General features: G+C 52.4%; 2 protein-coding genes and 3 non-coding genes across 5 annotated transcripts; 3 read left to right on the top strand and 2 right to left on the bottom strand.

Moving 5' to 3' along the window:
- Window positions 1-109: 109 nt before the first annotated feature.
- TGME49_282140 (cwf21 protein) lies at window positions 110-6,009 on the bottom strand. Its single transcript, XM_002371379.2, has one exon. It carries the CDS (start codon window positions 4,967-4,969, stop codon window positions 2,960-2,962), a length of 2,010 nt encoding a protein of 669 aa, XP_002371420.1. The 5' UTR covers window positions 4,970-6,009; the 3' UTR covers window positions 110-2,959.
- Window positions 6,010-6,179: 170 nt separating this feature from the next.
- TGME49_282130 (hypothetical protein) lies at window positions 6,180-17,123 on the bottom strand. Its single transcript, XM_018781890.1, has 5 exons — window positions 16,473-17,123; window positions 14,823-16,411; window positions 12,136-13,701; window positions 10,131-11,709; window positions 6,180-9,366 (listed from the first exon to the last, which is right to left on the bottom strand). Exons 2-5 carry the CDS (start codon window positions 15,064-15,066, stop codon window positions 8,616-8,618), a joined length of 4,140 nt encoding a protein of 1,379 aa, XP_018637468.1. The 5' UTR covers window positions 15,067-16,411; window positions 16,473-17,123; the 3' UTR covers window positions 6,180-8,615.
- TGME49_282120 lies at window positions 16,832-16,903 on the top strand. The gene has a single exon. It is a non-coding gene; the product is annotated as a tRNA-Cys (tRNA).
- TGME49_282110 lies at window positions 17,036-17,107 on the top strand. The gene has a single exon. It is a non-coding gene; the product is annotated as a tRNA-Cys (tRNA).
- Window positions 17,124-17,237: 114 nt separating the features above from the next.
- TGME49_282100 lies at window positions 17,238-17,309 on the top strand. The gene has a single exon. It is a non-coding gene; the product is annotated as a tRNA-Cys (tRNA).
- Window positions 17,310-17,975: the final 666 nt, after the last annotated feature.

Genomic DNA, 17,975 nt, shown 5'->3' with positions numbered 1-17,975 from the left:
ACTTCGAAACAGAAGGACGAAGAGAACGAACAGGAAGAACTCGGAGAGAGCTGGAACGGGGAAAAAAAGAACTGCAACCAGGAGGAGACACAACGAAGGACTGCATGCAAAAGCGCGAGGATCTTCGTTTGCGGAAGAGTTTGCCAACAACTGACTCATGGTGTGTCAACATCTCTTTTGTTGCCTGGGAAGCCTTTCTCGTCCCTGCGGCAACTCTTCTCCCGACGGAAGCAGAGAAGCACTCAAGCAACACGAAACCACGGGCCTCCTACAGCAAACAGAGAAACATACCTTTGATCTGCCTACCGATAAACACAAATATATACATATATATATATACATATATTTAAATATAATTTTATTTCTGTATATACCCGCATATGCGCGTATTCACATCTGCATATTTCTATTTACATATATAAATATTTATGTACTTCTATATATACATAGCACTGAGGGAATGCAGCTGAGTTGAGCCGCGAAAGTGTCACTGTTTCGAAGAGCAGAATCGTGAACCCGTATCGCAGCTTTGTTTCATCAGCTCGAGAAAAAATTCAGAAAAACACACCTCAGCCGTTGGAGACCACCACGCGGCAGTGCGAGGTGTTTTGTCAGACGAAAAAACCGCATGCAAGAAAGCAACGCTGTGAAATATTAGCAAGCAAACGCCAAAGATGGCACATTTACAGTTTATGAAATGCCCACGCACTTGTGCGTGTTTTACTCTGACGACGTCTTCTTCGCACATCGCTTGCATCCTCCCTCTCAGCTGCCTAACGGACTCTCTGTTTTTTGCGCTCTCTACAGTGGGATTCCTTGGTTTCTGCAAGCACCCCTTTTTGCGGAAGAGAGCCTGCCCGTTGCACCACTTGTTGAGATCTGGAAGGTCCGGAAATGAAAAAGGAGGAAGTTCAGCCGCTCTCGCTGTTTCGCTACAATCAGGACTGGGATCACCGTGAACAAAGACCTTGACAAATGGCAATTCCAGGTATTGAGGAATGCATGAGACGCCGTATAGCAGCGACGGAAAGCTCCTACTCAGTCGTGCACCGATAGAACAGAACTGATCGCGGTTGCTGTGAGGACCCGTTAACTGCTCCCTCGGTCCTTGTTGTCCTGGATTGACCTCCCTATCCTGTTGCAAAGTTTATTCAGAAACAAAGAACACAGTTTGAGCCACACTGCCGGCGCAGAGAATGCCGCGTTTAAAGTGCGAATTCGTCGAGTACGGACCGCGGAACATGGAATGAACGCCGGGGCTTGCCCCAGGGTTTGTTGTTGCATGCAATTTTGATTTATTAAGTTGTCGAGAAAGCGGCCCGCATTCGAGGAGCGACTGCACAGATGAGGCAGAGAAGGGTAGAGAAAATCATCGGCACATCCTTCCAAAAAGTGTCTCCTTGAAAAAGCAGCAATGGTCAACCGCGCCCTACGTTCCTTGTTCTATTGGTGCGAGACAGGCAGAAGCTCTGAGGAGGCAGAGAGACTCCAGAGAGAAGCAACTCGGCTAACTGATTCGAATTAAAGTGAGAAAAGGTTTCTCGTTGGACAGAGGACATGCACAATGAAAAAACTCGTGGAGACGCGTGGGGAGTTTCGGACCCTCTCAAAGTGTTTAAGCATCGACACGCAGCTCAGGGATCTCGTGAAAAAGAGGAAAAACTGGAGAAGAAATGTTTTTGACGAAGAATTCGAGAATTCCCCTGCCGGTGAGCTGAGGAAGACGAAAGAAGATATCAGTTGAAAGGACTCACTCAAGAGGCGATACACGCGGGAGACAAAAACTCGAGTTCTCCACTGTACATGCAGTCAAAAAGAAAAGGACAGTTTTTTTCAGTCGTTCGACTTGCGAAAGCTGTGCGAACTGATTAAAGATTCATGTCAACTGCATGCACGTTGTCACTCTCCGATAATCTTTCTGGTTCTTGGTTGACAAAACAGCATAAGGCATCCGCTTTCTCGGCTCCTCTCACGAAACGTCGGCATTTCTGCTTTCGCAGCTTCCCTCTGAGCGACCACGAGCCACACTCCTCTCCCTTCTCGCCCTTTGCTGCTCGTTTGCCTCTGTCTCTCGTTCGCTCTCGTCACCTTTTCTGTTCCACCTTCTTCGCCTTCTCTGTCTCTCTCAGTCGCGAAAAAGTACGAACCGCCACCCTCGTCACATAACGGATTTCCGAGAGAACCACCACGCACTGATATGAAGAAACACATTCCACAGCGTATTCCCCATCGCAGTCAGCAGTAGGTTTGACACTTTGTACCAGACGGCGGACGCCCGTGGTCTCTTTTCGACCATGAAAAGCTCTTTGGAGGTCCATCCGCCCTGCTTCGTCTCCTTGCGAACGCCTCGTTTTCTTTCCTTTCTTGAAAAGCGAAGCACTGGGGTGAAGAAAATCTCCCTTCTGTCTTCGTAGCTCTCTCCGTCCTTCGAGCATCCTCTCTTATCCTCTTCCACCTACCAGCCTTCGCAAAGCGACTGGAGGGAGCAACATGTGGCCGCCTTAAAATGGGACTTTTCTTTCCTTTTTCAATCTCTGCCTTCGATCTCTGTTTCCTCGTCACTCATCTGCCTTCGCGTCTTCACGCTCCCTTTCCTCTCTATCCGACACCCTGTAGATTGGCCCACCTCTGGCGTGTCTGAGAAGCCGCGGTGCGCAGCCCCCAGCGACCTCCGCGGGTCCTCAAAGTTCCTCTTCCGTGGCAAAAAACGCGTCGTCATCTACGGAAAAATCCCCCAACAAAGAAGGACATCTTCATCCGTCTCTTTCCCCCTCCTCGCCTCCTCTGGCACACGACACGGACCAGTTCCTTCTCGGTTCCTTGCCCCACCTAAGCTGTTTTCCTTTTTTCCACCCCTGTTTGTCTGCTCTTGTCACTCCACGTTTGCCTCTCCTTGCCTCTTTCTTGTCTTTGTTTTCACCTCTTTCTTTTCTCTGATGTTGCCTTTCGGTATGCGTTCTTATGCGTCACCGCTGGACACACTTCTTCGGCGTCTCCCCTTCTCCTGTCTGTACTCTTCGTCTCTGTCTAGCCCGCCATCTGTTCTCTCTTTTCCGTCTTCGGCGTTTCTTCTTTTTCGTGCGTCTTCTCGTTCCTCGGAGTCTCTCTCTCGTCTGTGTCGAGTATTCGACGAATGCCCGTCAGCCTCAGGGCCCCCTCTCTCTTCCTCCCTCCGTCGGTCTCTTCCTCCAGTTCGCTCTTCTTCTCCCTCCGTTCTTCTTCGCTTCCTACGATCGTCTTCCTCCTCGACTTCACGTTTCACAAGAACGCGAGAAGACACTTCTCTTTGTCGATCACCTCGATCATGTCCCCTGTCTCCTCGGTCGTATCTCCTTTCTTCGCGGTCATGTTTCCTTTCTTCGCGGTCGTGTCTCCTTTCTCCGTGGTTGTGTCTCCTTTCTCCGTGGTTGTGTCTCCTTTCTCCGCGGTTGTGTCTCCTTTCTCCGTGGTTGTGTGTCCTTTCTCCGTGGTTGTGTCTCCTTTCTCTCGCTTCCTCAGCTTCTTCTCTCCCTGTGTTCGCATGTCGCTCTGCCCTTCTTCGCGTTCTCTCGCGTTCCAGGTCGGGGGTTCTCCGGTCGTCTAGCTCCTCTTCGACATCTTTCTGGGACTCCTCTCGAGTTCCCTCTTTTCCATTTCTTCCCTGTTCTCTCTCTTGCTTCACATGTTGCTCCTTCCTGTCTCCTATCTCTTCGCCGTCTTCATACCCGAAACGCGGGTCTCTCTCTCCCTCTCTTGTCTTCCGTCTTTCTCGGTCGTTTTCCCTGTGTCTTTCCATGTTTTCTCTCTGTCTTTCTCTGTCTCTTCTTCTCCTGTCTCTCTCTTCTTCTCTCCTTTCTCTGTCTCTTTCTCTCCGGTCTCCCTCTTCTTCTCTCCTTTCTCTGTCTCTGTCTTCTCTTCTTTCACGATCTGCGCTCCGTGTGTCTTCTGGGTCCATCCTTGTTTTTTCTCGCCGTTCATCTTCTCTCAGGAAGTTGTTCCTTTCCTCCTTTGGTCGCTCCCTCTCTCTCGACCGTTCTCTCACTTCTCGCTGTCGCCTCGGTCCTTCTCGTCCTCGCTCCGCCTCCAGTTCTCTGTCTTCTCTCTCCTTCTTCACCTCCTTCTTCATCTCTCGCTTTGCAGTCCTCTTCTCGTGCTCCTCCTCAGACGACGAAGAGGAAGAGGAGGAAGAGGAAGAGGAGGAAGAGGAGGAAGAGGAGGAAGACGAGGAAGAGGAGCTATCACTGCTTGACTCGCCACGTTTGCACTTTTTCTGCGCGTTTCTCGCTGCTCTCTCGCGTTCCTTTCTCTTCTTCTTCTCCGCTTTGCGTTGCTTCCGGGCCTGCAGGAGGAAGTCTCTTCTCTCCTCGACCATCTTCCGCTTGCGTTCTTCCCACTCGCGCTGTCTCTGTTCCTTCAACTCCTGCTGCTTCTTGAAGTCAAACGCGAGCCCGACCTCGTGGCGAGCCTCGTCGATGTTCAGCGCCCCCGCCGCGAGTCGGAGCTTCTCCTGCTTCTTCGCAGCGACTGCATGCGACGAGACAGCCTGCTCCGACACCCGAAACTCCGCAGCCGACTGTCGGTTCTCCTCCTTAGATCGATAGCCTCGACCCGGGACGAACGTCGCAGTTCCGAAGAGGCCCTGCGCGCGCCCCCCGTCGCGCTTCGCGTGGAACGCGACTTCCACGTCCTTCAGAAGTCGACTCCGCAAACTCCTGATCAGCTTCTCGGCTTCCCGTTCGCTCTTCCCCTCTGCGAGCAACAGCTCGCGCTCCTCCGCGAGCTTGACCTCGACTCTCCGCTTTTCATCGTGAAGAAGAAGCTCCGCGTCAGGCTCTAGAGACGCCTTAGGCTTCTTCGCCACAATCGGCTTGAGCGCCTCGCCTGGCCGCGCAAAGTCCGTGCGACGCTGACGCAGAAAAGAGTAGTTCCGCTGAATATAGCCGTTCGTCCCGGACCCTCGCGCCGTCTGCAAACCCACACCGTTGTACATCTTGGAGAGGGCGGGGGCTTCGCGAAGAAGAAACAAAAAAGCCAGGCAGGCCGGAGAAGACGAGAAGCAACGGCAGGGTGGCGGCGGACACAGATCCTCGTGGAGGGAGCTCCGCAGGTGCCGAGAGCGCAGGACTGCACAGATCCTCAGGAGAGAGGAGAGGCAGAGTGAGGAGGAAGACGAGAAAAAGTGGCGAAATAAAAAGTATAAGGAAGAGTCTTTCGAGGTTAAGAGGCAGACAATGAAGCCAGACTGAAGAGAGTTGAAAAGAAGCTGAGAAGAGCGCGAAAAAGCAGATTTCGAAAAAACGACGGGGAGGTGAACACGGAACAAAGAGCAGGGAGGGGACCGAGCGACGAGAGAAAGCGCGAGACGAAAGCAAAGAAAGGGAGGGTAAAAAAGCTGAGAAAGAAGACGGAAAATCCGTGAAAACACGACGAAGAGGCTTCAGAGAACGACAGAGACACAGAGGAAACAACGGAGACAAGAAGAGAAGATGGTGAAGTTGTTTGAAGCATGCAGCGCAAAAAAAGCGTCACGCAACGTACTTGCCAGGCACAGATATGGACACGCAACGAGGGAGAAGAAGAGCCCAGAGAAATCAGATTTCTTCACGAAAAGCTGGTTTGATCATCGCGAACTCGAGAAACTCGGGGAGGCGAGAGAAAGAAAGAGCGGTGACAACGACCGTCTGGAGGAACTTTTTTCTCGTCCAGATAGGCGAGCCGGCTTCCGAGACGGGGAACACCCCTCAACAAGAAACAGACAATTGGAAAAGAGTAGAAAGACAAAGAAGCAGGGTGCTTTTTCACGGGAAGTCAGACAAAAACCGGCGCGAGCACGCATCCCCGACCGAGAGAGAGGCCGCGGAACACCGAGACAGAAGGCGAAAAAAGCGCGCCTGCCTGTGTCGGCCAGGGAAGCAGCGGAAAAGAGACGAACCAGAAGTGAAAGAAACGAAAATGGGAAGTGAAAAGAAAAAAGTGGCGAAACCGAGGATGTTTCTCGCCGCTGGGTCCCCAGCGTGAAGCATGCAGTTTCGACAACCACGTTGCGTTTCTCAGTTTTTGTGATCATTTCGAAACAGAAGCGTCCGCGTCTCCATTCCGCCGTTTCCCGGTCAAAAGCTTTTCCTTCGTTCTGCGCAGCTGCAAAAGGTGGAACGCGGGGGCGTCGTTCCGAGCTTCAGTTCGCAAAAAACGACTGGAGAGGCTTCTCCGTGTCGCGCTATACACGACGTGTACATACACCAAATCGAGAACTCCGGACGAGAGCGACCAGTTTGTTGCGAACAGGAAATCTCCCCCTCCCTCTTTTTTTTAATACGAGAGGAAAGAGGGTCTCAACGGCTCCCTTTTCTGGAAGCGGAAGTCGAGAGAAAGGGGAAAGGTTTTCTCGGGAGACTCTCTGCTTTGCTCTCAAGTTCGCAGAGAGCGAAATATTGACGCTCGAAAGAACTTCGCAGTGAATAGAGACGAGAGGTGTATCGGTGTGGCTTGGTAATTCTGGAGTTCAATACTGCGAACGTCCTCACTGTCCACCTCACAGTCGAACGGAAAGCACTAGGGTGGATATCGACGGAACTTCGTTTCTGTTTACTGGAGTACTCAGGCAGCCTAGCTTCTTGCTGACATCTTATGCTCTTTCACTCCACGCATACCGTTCTATTTGGTGTATCGTTCTACTTGATGATCTACGAACTGCATACTGCCTCTTTGCGTCTCGTGTCGCCAACCGCAGAAATCGGAGTTTAGCATCACTAAAGGACTGGAGAACTGACAGGAGGCGGCTGTACGTGGAGTTACGAGTCTCCTCCCGAGAAACTAGATCCTTTTCCTTCTTTTTGTGGACTACCACTTCTCTCTGTTCTCTGGAACAAAGCAGAGCATGGCGGTGGAGAGAAGAGCCTTTTTGAGTGGGGTGCCTTCTCAGAAAACCAAGAAACTCGGGAGCTCTTCTTTCCCTAGACACCTGAGGGAGGCCAGTGCCTCTTTGTCTTTTGCGTCCTTCTTTCCGTTTCCCCTCTTTGTCTGTATCTGGCTTTCTGCTTCCTCGTATACTCCCCTGTCTTCCTCTCTGTCTCCCGTTGGCATCCTTCTGTCCTGCACTTGTTGCTCGATCTTCCTCTCTCCCTCTGTGCTTATCCTCGAATCACGGCAGCGACTTCGAGAAACAGCGAAAGGGAAAGCGAAAGAGCGACGGGACTTGGGTGCTGCCAGGAGGCCCCTGCCAAGTCTCTCCTGGCATTGAAGGTTCTCGTTTGTTCTGAGTCTCTGGAACATGTTTCCTTCGGGAAACAAGCTTCTCGGCACCTCCAAGAGACACAAGGTCTGTGACAGTGCATCATTGCCGAGTGGGGACGAGGTGCCGACGAATAGTCGCTCGGGTGGCCAGGGTTTGACGCTCAGATATCGAGCCCTGCTTGAGAACAGACAACAGAAATGCAAAGAACCTTCAGGTCTCGAATAAAAGGAGTTAACTGCACAAAGCAGACTACGCAGCTGCAAGTGCTGGACTTCAAAATCGTGTGCGACTAACGTTGCTTCACATCGTGTACGTTCGAGCCGGAATGAGTGGACTTCTGTTATCCCTTGTGGCACCCGCGAGCAAAAACGACTGCTCAGATGCTAAAGTAATCAGGACCACCGAGCACTGGGAATCACCACCTCTGACAGAGAATGTTTTGGTGGCATTCTCCACAGGGCGCTGTCTCTGTTTCTTCTTTTCTGCGTTTCCTCTGCCCCGTCGTCGTCTCCGTAGAACTCAAAAGAGACTTGACCCATTTCTAGTTCACATAGAGGCGTGTCGTACGCTTTCAAAAAGGAAAACAACGTACGCCTTTGAAAGGTCTGAATCGATATTTACCCGCTTCCCCTCTGCGGTTCTTTTTTCAACCTGTTTTTCTGTTTCTCTCCACATTCTCCTTTCCTGTCAAGGTTCGACCCTCAAAGACAGAGAGGCACGAGATGCGTCCAACGTGAAGAAGCAAAGAGAGAAGACGCTGTGTCTGCGGATATAGTTCAAAGGCAAAAAATTCGCTCTTTTTGCGAAAGAGCAGAGACGCCTCTCTTGCCTCCCTGGAACGAACTGACAACTCAAGATATCTACACACACGTTAGTCCACATTTGTATGCAGGAAATATGTGAATTCTTGTTATCAGTCATGTAATAGCGCGCAAAAATTACTAGTCAGATGCCCGTTCGATCAGCACCACAGAAGCAGGATAACAGTTCCTTAAAAAAGAAATTAAACCGGGTCTCCAAGAGCGGTAAACATATAGTTCGTCGACAGCATCGTTGACAGTTACTACAGAAAGGAATTCGGTGAGCGTCGTCTACCGAAGGACCCACAACGGGACGTGACGGCAGACGAGCTGCAAAGGGAACGTGTCTGGGTTTCTTTGCAGGCAACACTTTTTTCACGGAACTGGCCAAGGGAAGAGAAGTTCGCGATTCGTATCTGTTTAATCGTCTTCAGAGTTCTCGTCTTTTCCGGATGTCTTTCTCTTGAAGTTCCACATCTTTTCTCTGCAGTCTCTCAAAGTTCATCTTCTCGTTTCGTGAGTTGGTCGGACGGCTCCCAAGTTATCTCTTTGTGTTGGACGCGTTTCTGCTTTTTCGAGTCTCTTCTCTTTTTCTGCTCTTGTCACTGAAACTGTTCCTGGCAGTACTTGAAAAACACACTCTCTTTTCTTCCATCTTCTTCTCCGTCGCCCCCCGTCGTCGTCGCCACTTCGACAAGAGCGCTGTCTCCGCGGTACGTCACTTCGTACGAGCTTTCTGTTTCTCCCAGGGGATCGACGATTCGTCTCCAGTTTCGGCAGAAATCGTCTTCGTCTCCACCTTCTCTTCTCTCCCCTCTCTCTCTTATCCACGGATCATCTTCCTTCTCTCCTTTCCACACATCTTCTTGCTCGCTGTTCTGCAGATCTCTGTGATCTCCTCTCGCGTTCGCCCGAACGCTTGTTTTCTCCTCTGCCCACTGCTGGAGCATTTCTTCTCTCTCCGCTGTTCCAGTTTGCGTCGAGGCTTCCTCGCGCCGTCCACGGCTTCCGCTCTCCGTCTCGTCCGCCGAATTCGTTCTGCGTTGTCGTCGCGCGCCGTCACCCGCCCCGACTGCCGCGGTCGCCCGACTGAGAGAAGCACGCAGTTCTGAGAGACTCGCATCCATCTTTTCTCTCGCTGGCTTCTCCTTTCGTGGAAGCACCCACTGAGGAGACGCGCAGGACTGCGTCTCTTGTGCCTTCTCGATGCTTCCAGCAGACACAGGAAAGCACCCGCGACGCTCCTCCAGAAACGGGAAGAAAGCCGTTCCCCCCCGCGCATCGCATGCAGAGCGGAAGGGAGACCCCAGGGCGGCGACGGATGACGGGGCCAGATCTGGAAAGCAAGGAAATCTGAAGAAATCGAAGAAGGAAGAACAATAGGCACCAAGTCAGAAAACCAGTGGGTTTTGTTCCAGAACCATCTGCAGAAACATGGAGAGACTGCAGGCTCAGCCGCGCGCTGCCGCTTGAGCCTGATCGTGAGAGGCCACAGTGAGAGAGGACAGCATGAAAGGGGGGGAGGGGAGAGGAAGAAGACGAAGACATAGAACTGGGCAGGACGCAGAAAGAAGGACAGACTCCCAACATCCTTGAAATACAGACCGACCAGCATATCCCCAGAGAACAGCACACAAACTGCGAAACGAAGAAATCACGAAGCAATCAGAATCCTACCTAGGCATGCAATCCCATTGCGGCACCCGTCTACACAGAAGGACACAGACGCATATACGCATACATACAGCTGCAAATGTATACATTTGCACACGCACACAATTCCCTCTCGACAAGCGTACATACCTATACAAACCATACAGCTACAGTTACCTCTCTACATGCACACACACACTGCCCACATAACATTACCTCTTTAAGGTAATACGTATAAATATATATATATATATATATATATATATTCGAATACATATATGCATATATATATATATGTATATATATACACATCTGCATCTCTGAGCACGTGAAGAAGGTTTACCTGAACGACTTCAACACCGGATTCAGACGTGTGTCTGTCCATTGTTTTTTCAAGAACCCCTGCTTGGACATGTTTTCGACAGTTTTTCGACTGCATGTATGTGTCTCTCCCCAGTTCCTACTCGCTCTGTTCATCTCCACTGTGGCAAGTGGCGTCCTTTTCTCTCGAGGTCGCGGTGCACGTCGTCTCCACCGTTTTTTCTGCCGCATCCTTTTCGCCGTCTTCTACGTTCGGGAAGAAGGAGTTGAACAGAGCCGGCTCGTTGAGGACCGCGCCACGCCGTCCGTCTTTCTCTCCTTCGGAAAGAAGTGACGGTTGATCTCTCTCTCCATGAAAGGGGAACTCTCCTCGACCTGTCTCCTCGGCTCTGAAGAAGGAACTTTCTCCTCCAAACGGGAACTCTTCTTCAGGCTTTTCTTCTCGCTTTTGTACCTCGTCGGCGGGGCAGGCGGTCCACACCGGTGTCTCCCAAGAGCCTTCTCGGCGTGGCGGCAGCTGTTTCGCAGGAAATTCCAGGAAGGCGTTGACGCTTGCCTGCAGCGCGGCCTGCCCACACGCGGTGCCCGAGGTCCTGCACATGCGAGGGAGAAGGCGACAGCTCTTCTTGGACGTCTCTTGCAGTTCGAGGGAAAGTGGCGACCATCCTTTGCGAGGTATACTCTTCTTCTCCCAACTGGGCAGACGAACAAGGTCGTCGCCTCTGCAGAAGGGATCTCTCCTCTCTGCAGTGCTACCCCACGCTGAGCTGTCTCCTCCAACGACGCTGTCTCCCCTCTCCAAACTGTCTCCGCTCTCTACACAGTCTCCTCTGTGCAGCGCGTCATCATCTTCCTCCCGCGGCAGAAGCGGGAGGCGCGTTTCGCCAGGAGGCAGGGCAGCTGGAGAGCAGAACTGTTTCTCTACAAGAGCGAAGGAGGGAAACGCGCCTCTCTGTTCAGCTGCCTCAAGGCCGCGAGTTGGAGAAGAGAGACCCCGCCAGCGACCGCCAGCCGCCGAAGAGGCTCCAACCGCACTCCGGGACGCGGAGACAGGGCCCTCGAGATCTACGGGGAACACCGAAGGCAGAAACGAAGTCGGACGACTCAGACGTGCCGCGTCCATGTATAAGACCAATTTGATCGCAGTCAACATCGCAGCCGAAGAAATAAACAGCAACAGAAATAGCCACAAAAAACTCGGAGCAGACGGAGAGGAAGAGGGAGTAGAAGAGGGAGAAGAAGAGGAAGAAGAGGGATAAGAGGAGGGAGAAGAAGAGGGAGAAGAAGAGAGAGAAGAAGAAGACGAACGGCGAGCTGTATTTGAGGGGAGAAGCGGAGAGAGAAGAGAGGCAGGTGATGGCGTGTCTTTTGCGCCTACAGTGACCCTTTGAGGGTGAAGGACGCCGAATCGGAAATTCCAAGTTTTCCCTTTTATACTGGACGGGAAGAGGAGGAGCACGGAGACACTGAGGCCTCTCCGGGAGGGGCTTCTTCCTCTCATCCCATTTTCCGCTTCTCCCTCGCCCTCCAGAGAGGCGCCCGCCTCTCGACCAGACGGTAAAAGAAGGAGAGGAAGAAGCAGGTGCCGGCGAAGATACGGAAAAAAGAAAAAGGGAGACAGAGACCGCTCGCGTTCTTCCTGGTAGAGCAGAAGCGGAGCGCGGTAGGCGTCAGGCAGCGTCCCTTGGGTCAGGGACGGCGCAGGATGAAAGCTCGAAATCTCTGGAGAAAAGCGAAAAAACCGAAAACATTAGAGAAAATGAGGAGAGATCCAGATCGAAACTCGCCCAATAGAGGGTACGACACAGGCGGCAGGTGATTGAGAAAAGCACGGAGGCAGACGCAAACGGAGATTCGCTACATCAGGGGGAACCCAAGATGACCCCACCTTCAGCTAGGACGAGACTCCTCAAAAGTGAAGAAAAAAGACGCGAGCGGAAGGGCGCACGAAACTGAAGAAGACGCAGAACCTTAGGTCCAATGTCACTGTCCTCCGTGTAGGTGCAAGTAACGCTCTCAGACAAGAAGATTTTCTGACGTCGGGAGATCCTGACACTTCCGCGGCTGCCCAGGGCTGCGGTGTACGTACACCGGAGAGTTCGCGACTCGCATCGCCAGAAAGGCACCCGCGGGGCACCCGAGACGCACCTGTGCACGTTTTGCGTGGTTTTTGGCAAATTAAAACTTGTGGAGATTCTTCAGGCGACGCGTCGTCAAGTTCGACGAAGAGCAGCCCGTCGCCTCGACTCTGAGCCTTTCGTGCCGCAGCGTTCTTCCCCTCTTTCTTTCCGAAGTCTTCTGTTTTATCGTCTCTCCCCGAAAGAAGCGAGCTGCGCGGCGACGGGTCTAAACGAGTCTGCATGGACTCGAGGGAGAGGTGAATCAGCGAGATGCCATCTTCACCTGGCGCCAGAGTCACATCGACAGTGGTCGCTTCTTCCGAGTCTTCTTCCGACGCGTCTCTTGTGCCGTCGACATAAACCTCGTTCGCCGCCGGCAGACCCCCCGCCGCAAGCGCCGCGACTTCTCTCGCGTTTGCATTCTTCAACAGAAGCGGATTCACACTCAGCTGGACGCACGCGGGTTCGACCGCAGAGGCTTTGCCCGACAAACTGGTGCTGTTTCCCCGAGATTCCGCCTCCGCCTCTCCAACTTCCCTCGCTGCGGAGAAGCCACTATCTTCGGGCTCCGGCGTCAAGTGTACAGACACCAGCAGGAGGACCTTTTGTGGGGTCGAATCATCCGCAGCGGCGGAGGCAAAGGAGCGATCTACAGCAGTGAGGAGGGGGTCTTCTGTCTGGTCTGGATTCCCCTGTTCGCCTCTTGGCAGGGAAGGCAGAGTGAGGGCGAGGTTCAGAGTCTGGGCAGAGACTCCCGGGAGGTCGTTGGCGCCGCCAGTCTTCGCGTCTTTCGAAAGAAACAGTCGGACGGGAGACAGCAGAAGGATCTCGCCAGGGCGACGCGGAGCCTCGTCCGCGACACGTTCTCGTCTCTCTTGTTCCATCAGTTTCTCCTTGAGGAGTCTCGCGACTTGCAGGCGAAGCCGCTCCTCAGAAGAAACTTTTGCCTGGGTGAGGTCGTCGTCGCCTTCTTCGTTTGTGCGCCCTGCTCTCTGCGACTCTGCTCTCGGTTCCACGGAAGACTGGAGAGACTCGGCAACTTCGTCGACAGGAGTGACGCTCAGCAAGAGAGGGATGAGGAGAGAAGCCGAGTAGACGTGAGGGGCGGCGTTTAACGCAAAGCCCGACAGCCAGCTGCAGACGGAAGCGCCGTCGTACGAGCTCAGGATTTCGGATGTCATGACACCTGCGGGTTGCTGCGGCGCGCCTTGCGACGAATGGCGCGGAGGACTCGCTTCCCGAGAGTCAGGAGGGACGGGTTTCAGCTTCGCGAACAGCAGGGGAGGAGCAGAGGCAAATACGTCGACGCGGAGGAGAAACGAAACAGGCACAGACGAAGAGGCGTGGTTCGAAGAGTCTCCTTGCCAAAAAGCGTCTCCAAATGCCGCTGGCTCTTGCGCAGCTCGAAGCGCCTTCGCAGCCGCCAGCGCCCCCAACCCGCTCAGGTATACAGACACCTCGAGGGTCTGCGCCGGCGCAGAGTCGCTGGTTCCCGGCGTCAGAGTTCCTTCTAGAACGACAGAGTCTCTGCTTTTTTTGAACGCATTCGCCACTTCTTCCAGAGAGAGATACGCTTGTGTGGAAGTCACGACTCCTGCGGGCAGCGGCGCGGGCGCAGCCGAGGCAGACACAGATAAGGACAAAATGCCGGAAGCGACTCCTCGAGGCCAACCCCAGCAATCGACAGACGCCGGAGGACCAGTAGCACTGCACACAGACAACAGGAGAAGAGACCACACCAGCGGACCGCACCGCCACAGGCGAGAAGCCTCAAGGGAACCCATCGTAGAAAAAATGAAAACCCTAGCGAATTCGATAGAATGAAAAATGTGGGTCAAAAGAAAGTGCTATGCAAGAGAAGTGGTTTACGTGAGCAGCAGATTAGAAAAAGGTTCGAGAATAAATCCTTAAGGGGAAAGTTTGCCGGAGAACTACTCTGGAAAGGTTGACGCGAACGAGGTGGCGGTGACGGCGTATAGAGTCACACAAGTTCAGGCGTCTGTGGTGTCAAGTCCGAGAATCCCGGAAAAAGGGGGCTAACACGAGAAGGCCGGCGTCAGGCGGAAGCACGCGGAAATCTCTGAGTTCGTAAGAAAAGACTCTTTTAAGATGTAAACGTCATTCCACGAGTGTCTAGAGAGCAGGAAGAAGCACCGGAGACTGATGCCGACTAGCAAGGAACGACGACACGCACTGGCTGTTTCTATCAGACCACCACTCAGATTATACAGGTAGAAAAATCAAGGAAATGAGGAAAAGACGAAGTGGAACAGCACTTGCCACTAAGCAATACACCGTAGACAAGGGGAAGAACGCGGAACGCACGCCGAGAACAGACAGCTCGCCAGCACACACGAGGTGGGCCGGAAAGTGTGAAATGCACTGCTTCTCACAAGCTGAATGTGAAAAACGTAGTCCTGGGAGGAACGCGGAGAAAGTTGCCAAGGGAAAAGAACAAAAACGACGGTACAAAGAAAGATTAACGGTGGAACGCTTTAAACGCCCGCTGTCACTCATGAAACTCCAGCCAGCCAGTTTGCCAAGGAGCAACCTCGAAGCATCGCGGAAACCGGAAAGCCTTGCGAAAGTGAAATCTTCGGAGTCCGTTTCATAGTTGCGACTAAGAAGCCGAATCAGGAAAAAAAGAGCAAAAGAGAACAGAGATACAACTCTTTGGCATGATGAAAGACTGCGCAGTGTCTTGTTGAGGTTTACCCGGCACACTTTCGGCAAAAAGCGCCGTGTCGATGGCGCTTGCACACTCAAATTCGTGACATTCTCGGCGCTGGTTGCAGCCGCGCCGGAAGACACAACACAAAGATTGTCTGAGGAAAAAACTAAGCGAATCTGCGGCAGGATTCGGCTTTGAAAACGAAGAAGATCCGGGAGAAAATCGTACACGTGCTAACAGGGTCCCGGCGGGTTGCGTACACCAGGTGCGCGACTCTAGCGTAGACATGCAGCAGGCTGCTCGACACTGGAGGTAATTTGGAATCTGTTTTGTCGCTAGTTTTTCAACAATCCAATAAAACGACTCGCGAGTGTCAGAAAGGAGCGAAACTCCACACCTGCGGTGGGCTTTCTTCGAGCACAGTCTCGAGCTTCGAGTGTGCCACGCCCCGAGCGGGGAATGCCTGTGGTTCTTATCGTTCTTGGGGGGCCAGCAAAGTCACAGGAAAGGCTCGCTGACCGTTGACAGTTTTCTGTTCCTCTGTCATGTCACCTCCTCACAGATGCCAACTGCGCGCGGTCGTCAGAAAGATATCCGGCCCTTCAAATCCTGAAACTGAAGAGCCGCCGTGTACCCAGCAACCAAAACGAATTCGGCGAACAGACAACCAAGAAACCCCCCGGATTCAGTGCAGCTCGACTTCTGCTGGCTGGCCAAAGGGTGGAAGACCTTATGCGGCCGGTGGTACCTATAATTGAAATCCTTTCCGATCGGATCCCATCTAATAGTTGCGGTTTACATTGGAACAGGGTGTCTTTTCTCGATGAAAACGCGGGAAATGGAACATCGCGATAATCTAGGTTCCAGAATGGAAGTGGTGGTGTACAATTGCAGAAGCTTTCTGTATTAGAAATGATCGAGGTGAATGATTGCACTCAGGAGCGACTGCGTCGACGCCTCGAGCTAGGCCCGGCTCACATCAGGGTGACTAGTCGATTGGAAGTTACGACTAGATGAATCGACCACGGTATATCACAGGAGACTCTCCGTTGTGCTAGCAAGTACAGGCAGATGCAGCTGAAGAGTTTGCGTTTCAGATATCGTGATTACGTTGTCAAATCCCTTCCTAAAACATCAAATTTCGACATTTGCGAGAGTTCGCAATTCCTGATGAACGAGTCTACAAGCAACACTCAATGGCAACTGCAAGTCGACCCTTCAGCCACAATCTGCTGATGCAGACCGGAAAGGGAGCCGGGGGTGGTATTCGATGTCCTTCTACGAGAAACAGACCCGCTTGTCCGGTTTCTGTCAAAACACAGCTCAAAAACCCACCCAGTCTGACCCTTCTGGCGCGCGACTTTTTCTTTTAGACTGCTGCAACGATCCGAAGCCGAACCTGCTCATATCCTGCGAAGATAGTGGAAAGTATACGAGCATCTCTGCTGGTTCTTTGGACGTCCAGGTGAACATGACACTCGGATACGTTTTAATTTTAACTTACTAAAGCCCACGGGAGCGAAGCAAACAGCTGCTTGTAAGCAAATTTCCTGGTTAGATGCGTAACAACTCCACATCCTTTAGAAATTTCGTCGCGGTGCCGAGTTCCTTGTGTACAGCCGAAAGAAATGTGCTTCACATTACTCGTGAATGAGTGCGCGAGAGCGATGAGTCTACGGATTTGTCTGGCCCACACCTTCTCGACATGAGTGCGAGAGGGGCCGGGCGACCCGTCCGATTCCATGAAGCATGCTTGGCGTCTTTTCTGATACAGCAGGCATCCCGGTGACCCAGACCGAATGTGTGCCGACTCACCGGGATTTCTGCGGTGTTTTACTGAGTGTGAGTCAAAAAAGCGTTTGGTTTTTCCTTTCACAGCATACGTGATCATTGTATCCGGCGATATGAAGTTTTGAAACCCATAGATGCGCACGTTCGTTCCGTTCGTGTCCCTGCATCTGCTTAAAGTACGTGCGGACGATAATTATATCAATGAATTACCAATTTAAGCTGAAGATGCACTTCGCGTGGCTAACTCGTTAGCTCGTCGACAGGGTGTGTAGCTCAATGGTAGAGCGGCCGACTGCAGATCGGCAGGTTCATGGTTCAATTCCGTGCGCGCCCTTCTCAGACGTTTGAGAATGGGGGTTCTGCGGGTTAATTTGTTGTCCGGTTTGCCAGTTACAGGATGAGCGGATGCCATACCTCTGTCTCGATCTTCTGGAAAGAAGCAAGCTAACTCGTTAGCTGGTCGACAGGGTGTGTAGCTCAATGGTAGAGCGGCCGACTGCAGATCGGCAGGTTCATGGTTCAATTCCGTGCGCGCCCTTCTCAGACGCTTGAGAATCGGACTTCTGTGGGTTAATTTGTTGTCTGGTTTGCCAGTTACAGGATGAGACTGCCTCACCTCTGTCGCGGTCTTCTGGAAAGAAGCAAGCTAACTCGTTAGCTGGTCGACAGGGTGTGTAGCTCAATGGTAGAGCGGCCGACTGCAGATCGGCAGGTTCATGGTTCAATTCCGTGCGCGCCCTTTTCTAGTGTTTCTTCACTGTGGGGCTGTTCCGTTATTTTTTTTTGTTTTGCAGGTTCCCAAGAGAAGCGACTGATTCCACGGCCTTTTTCGCGTTGAAAGACACATGGAAAATCGTAGGCCACCCGGGCGAAAAATCAGCAGCACATACCGCGTTCACTACCGGGACGCTACGGCTTGGGCCAAGCGCCCACGGATGAAAGACATGTCGCGTCTTATTGACTCTGAGGTAGATCCTTTTCCCTGCCACGTAAAACTGTCCGTCTCTGCAGGAAACAAAGACACATGAGTGGTTTTTCTCGTGGACAGACAGCGCGACACACCCATCGTGCCCCTCTCCACTCCTGTTCACTAGTAGTGTTTGTCCGGTCGAAAGTAAACCATGTTACCAAGGAAGTACCACAAAGAGATGCCTTGTAAATTTTAGGTGTCTTAGATCAGGCAGCACCCTCATCGTTGGCTTCCCTGTTTTGCTGAAACTGAACCGTTGGTGATGCAGAACTGTTTTTTCCGCGTTTGACCCAAATCAATCATTGTTCGTTTTCCTTGCGTTCTCGGCTTCAGCCTCACACTAGCCGCCGAGAAACCCGATACAAAGCTCACTTTGATCACTCCTGATGAGCAACAGATGAAGCAGAGTGCGGTATCCCCTTTGCCTCCTCCAGAA

Source organism: Toxoplasma gondii, chromosome VIIa (assembly GCF_000006565.2).
Source record: "Toxoplasma gondii ME49 chromosome VIIa, whole genome shotgun sequence".
Lineage (NCBI taxonomy): Eukaryota > Apicomplexa > Conoidasida > Eucoccidiorida > Sarcocystidae > Toxoplasma > Toxoplasma gondii.
This window is presented reverse-complemented; position numbering and strand designations above follow the sequence as displayed.